Genomic DNA, 4,059 nt, shown 5'->3' with positions numbered 1-4,059 from the left:
TCTGATCAATTTCTAAATAAATTTAATGACATTGACCAATTAAAATATGTAACATGTAATGAAACATTAAAACATTCTTCAAAAGTTAGAAAATTCAAATAAAACTATAAAAATATAAATTTTCTAATTTTTTTCAATTTATTAATTATTCAAATAAATTAAGTATGATTACTACTTGAGAAAAACATATAAATTTAAAACATAAATTCTGAAAATTTAAAATAATTTCATAAACAATAAAATGTCTAAACTTCTCTATCATTATTGAACACATGAGATATTTATCAATTATAAAACTAAGCCCAAAAGATTTTCTTCAATGTTGGGCTAATCATACGACTCAGTCCCGAGCGAGCAAAGCCCCCGAAATATATGAATAAAATACACAAATAGTCCTTTGATTATATGGTAATACTTTTTTTGAGTCCCTCAACTATTAAAAATTATAAAATGATTCTCTAACTATAGGGTGTTGATTTGTTGAGTCTCCTTATTTTAAAAGTTACAAAATGGTCACCCGAGTATTCATACGTCCAACTCTTCCTTTTTCATTAAAAATTAACGGTTGTCTGAGCTGGACATTAAGCTGGTGACTAGGATATAAAATATGATCCTAGAATCTCAAACGACTATACAATTCCAATGGTTCTGGGATCAGATTTTATCATATAACAGTCAGCAACTTAACATCTAACTCAGACAACTGTTAATTTTTTAATGGAAAATGATGAGTTTGGAATATATGAATAATTTAGTTATCATTTTGTATCTTTTAATAGTCGAGAGACTCAATAAATTAGCACCCAATAGTTGAATGGTCATTGTGTAATTAATAGATTAGGGATTCAAAAAAACATTGTCATATAGTCAATGGACCATTTTTGTACTTTTTCCAATATATATATACACACTTATGGAACGTGAAACTAGTACCTTCCATCTTCAACCTGGCTTTCGTTTTTCATTCATCCTTTTAACACTCATAAGCTACCTAAATTCAATTTTCTTCTCAGGGATAATAACTCTGTTCTTCATGATGGAGGTTCATTACTCTTTCCTTTTCCTTCCTCTCTCTCTCTTTACTTTTATGCTTCATCACAGTTTCGTTTCTGTTTTCTTTTTTAATCTCTTCTGACTGTGAGGAAATGGGTTTTTGCACTCTTTTCTTTCTGTTATTTACATAAGTTTTGCTTTTGGGTTTTCAATAAATGATGAATATGTTTACTTTTTGGTTAAGTTTAAAGATTTTATGAAAGAAAATGAATGAATTTCACAAAATCAGACAATACCATGTTGTTTGAATGGAATTTCAATGAGATAGGAATAGTTTCTGGGAATTGCTAGATCAATGAAAACTTGAAGAGCTATGCCCTTTTTTGTTTGTTAATTTACAAATGAATGTCGCATACTTGCATTTGAGTTGTTTAATTGTTTGAATCGTTGAACATTATATAATAGGTTGAATTGGGGTCTTCATTTTCTCTCTCTCTTTCTTCAATGTATTTATGTAAGATTCATAATCTTGGGATTGAAACAAAAGCGTATAGAATGTGACAATTTTAAATTCCGGATGTAATATTGGGTGCAAAACACATCACTTGAGGTAGTTCCTGGTACAGGGTCCAGTATGTCGAGTAGCCTGCGGATGCTATGTTCTATTGGCCATTTCCATTGGGGCTCATTGTACCATCTCTATTGATAATTTAACATGCCCTTCCACCTTGGACCCACAAACTCGGCCTGCGGCAGCCCCCTTTGTGGAGGCCAATGGACCTGCGACGATGTCTATACCAATGATTGCTTGTTCATCTTCTCTGTCAGAGGTTCCTTTGTTATTTTGTGTCTTACCTTTGAGAATAAAAATAGTTATGGCTATAGGCATTTTGATTCAGTGGTAATGAACATTTTATCGGCTGATTCTTGTAGATTTTAGTAGTTTTATTTCTGTATTTAAGTCTCTTAATTTTGTTTTGTTTGATTTGATAGCAAATTTGTGCTAAATATTTTTTCGTGGTGATTTGTTAGCACAACTCGAATGGAAGTGGGATCAACAAGAACAAACAAATGGTGGAGCAGTTGCAGCAATATGGTGTTTTCTCATCGAAGAAGGTTGCTGAAGTAATGGAGACTGTCGACAGAGCATTATTTGTACCTGATGGAACCCCAGCTTATGCTGATAGTCCCATGGCAATAGGTTACAGGGCCACCATTTCTGCACCTCATATGCATGCTACTTGCCTTCAATTATTGGAGCAAAATTTGCAGCCCGGCATGAGGGCTTTAGATGTTGGCTCAGGTCTCTTTTGTACTTTATATCATCATATCTTTGCTTTCTTGGATTCTTCCATATGTGTAACACTATTGGAATGTTGGAATATCAAATGTGCTGCAGCTTTTCTATCGGGTTAATTCCACTTTGTCAATGGTCATTTAGGAAGGGTCGATCATACTCGTTGATGCTTGTTGGATTACTGATGTTTTCACTGGAACTTCCAGTGAATACATCAGTAATCCAGTCTAAAATGTTTATGATTTTATGGTGCTAAAATAGGGGCAGAAAAAGAGGTTGTTGAAAGAAAACCGAAGGAGTTATAAAATTTCAAGTGCCCTTGGGCTATTATCTCAACACTTGTGGCATAATTTGGTCTTTGCATGCAGTCTAATATTTTTTTATATTCCTTTTCTTTGTAGAAGGCTTACTTTGATTTACGTCATGCATTTCTTTTGTAGGAACTGGGTACTTGACGGCTTGCTTTGCAATAATGGTTGGATCACAGGGTCGTGCTATTGGTGTGGAACATATTCCTGAATTGGTTGCTTCTTCCATAAAAAATATTGAGAGAAGTGCTGCAGCTCAGTTATTGAAAGAAGGTTGTCTTCAAGTACATGTTGGTGGTATGTACTCATCAGAACTTGCTATATCGAAAGAAGGTTTTCGTGGGATTGAAAATGAGTCGGTTGTCTTAGTTGAACTTTTCATAAGGAACTAATATACCTCTAGATGGTTATAACTTTTTGTGGAGTTGTCTTTAGTGGTTTATTTGAATGAGAATCGATGTTTCAGTTAATGTTTGTGACTGATGCTTTGATCATATATGATATCATAGATGGACGAGAAGGTTGGCCGGAGCATGCACCTTATGATGCTATACATGTTGGGGCAGCAGCACCGGAAATACCACAGCCTCTCATCGATCAATTGAAGCCAGGTGGAAGAATGGTGATCCCGGTGGGGAAAATATTCCAAGATTTGAACGTGGTGGACAAAAATTTGGATGGTTCGGTTTGCATTAGAAGCGAGACGGCTGTCCGTTATGTTCCTTTGACCAGTCGTGATGCACAGTTGAAGGGTTATTGAGTTGAGGAAAGTATCATGAATTCAGCTTGTTTCTCTTATTAAAGCCCAGTATTGTACAGAATATCGGTAGTTATTTAATTTTCCAGCTTGTTCCTCGCTATATATTGTTTGCTTTTGGTATGTTTTGGAGTCGGAACATAATGAAATGCAGGGCACAGTTAAAGCAACCCGTTTTCCAATAATATTTTGCCTTTTTTGCATAACGCCGATGTTCTAGATGATTGTTAACAGAATTCCTGTTATATTTTTTTAATAGTATGTATATAAGACAGTATGGATTTATAATCTTTCTTAATTATCGATGATGTACATACATTATGTAGAAGTAATTGTTTGAATCTATGATGTACATACATTATGTAGAAGTAATTGTTTGAATCTATGATGTACATACATTATGTAGAAGTAATTGTTTGAATCTATGATGTACATACATTATGTAGAAGTAATTGTTTGAATCCATGATTTTTAGAGAGAAATATTTCAAAATAATGAATGGGTTTACAGGCTAAATACAGAGCGAGTCTTATGGATAATATATGTTCATTATAATACTCTGTAGTTGTACCTTGAAACTAATGTTAAAACCCTACGATAACGATGTTCCACGAACAAATCAAGTCTATTATCCTGCGTACGGGAATATCGGAATGTTGAATTCAACAAATTCAATAATATATCACCAATCTAGTGAGTTATCA

General features: G+C 33.8%; 1 protein-coding gene across 2 annotated transcripts; it reads left to right on the top strand.

The window, feature by feature from the left end:
• The first annotated feature begins 946 nt into the window (after positions 1–946).
• On the top strand, positions 947–3,511 carry LOC120196438 (protein-L-isoaspartate O-methyltransferase 1-like). 2 transcript variants are annotated; one of them, XM_039198244.1, is made up of 5 exons: positions 956–1,042; positions 1,620–1,823; positions 2,026–2,296; positions 2,731–2,895; positions 3,108–3,511. In XM_039198244.1, exons 1-5 carry the CDS (start codon positions 1,034–1,036, stop codon positions 3,356–3,358), a joined length of 900 nt encoding a protein of 299 aa, XP_039054175.1. In that variant the 5' UTR covers positions 956–1,033; the 3' UTR covers positions 3,359–3,511. The 2 variants fall into 2 exon arrangements, with proteins under 2 accessions (XP_039054176.1, XP_039054175.1); XM_039198245.1 differs by lacking the exon at positions 1,620–1,823 and having other exon boundaries at positions 947–1,042; positions 3,108–3,509.
• Positions 3,512–4,059: the final 548 nt, after the last annotated feature.

The sequence above is a fragment of the Hibiscus syriacus genome, unplaced genomic scaffold, assembly GCF_006381635.1.
Source record: "Hibiscus syriacus cultivar Baekdansim isolate YM2019G1 unplaced genomic scaffold, ASM638163v2 tig00117034_pilon, whole genome shotgun sequence".
Classification (NCBI taxonomy): Eukaryota; Viridiplantae; Streptophyta; class Magnoliopsida; order Malvales; family Malvaceae; genus Hibiscus; species Hibiscus syriacus.
The sequence above is the reverse complement of the archived record's forward strand: the minus strand, read 5'-3'. Positions and strand labels throughout refer to the sequence as shown.

Coding starts and splice junctions, on each gene's coding strand:
- LOC120196438 (XM_039198244.1), top strand. Junction 1,824..2,025: donor GTTCATCTTCTCTGTCAGAG/GTTCCTTTGTTA, acceptor GTGATTTGTTAG/CACAACTCGAATGGAAGTGG. Junction 2,297..2,730: donor GGCTTTAGATGTTGGCTCAG/GTCTCTTTTGTA, acceptor TTTCTTTTGTAG/GAACTGGGTACTTGACGGCT.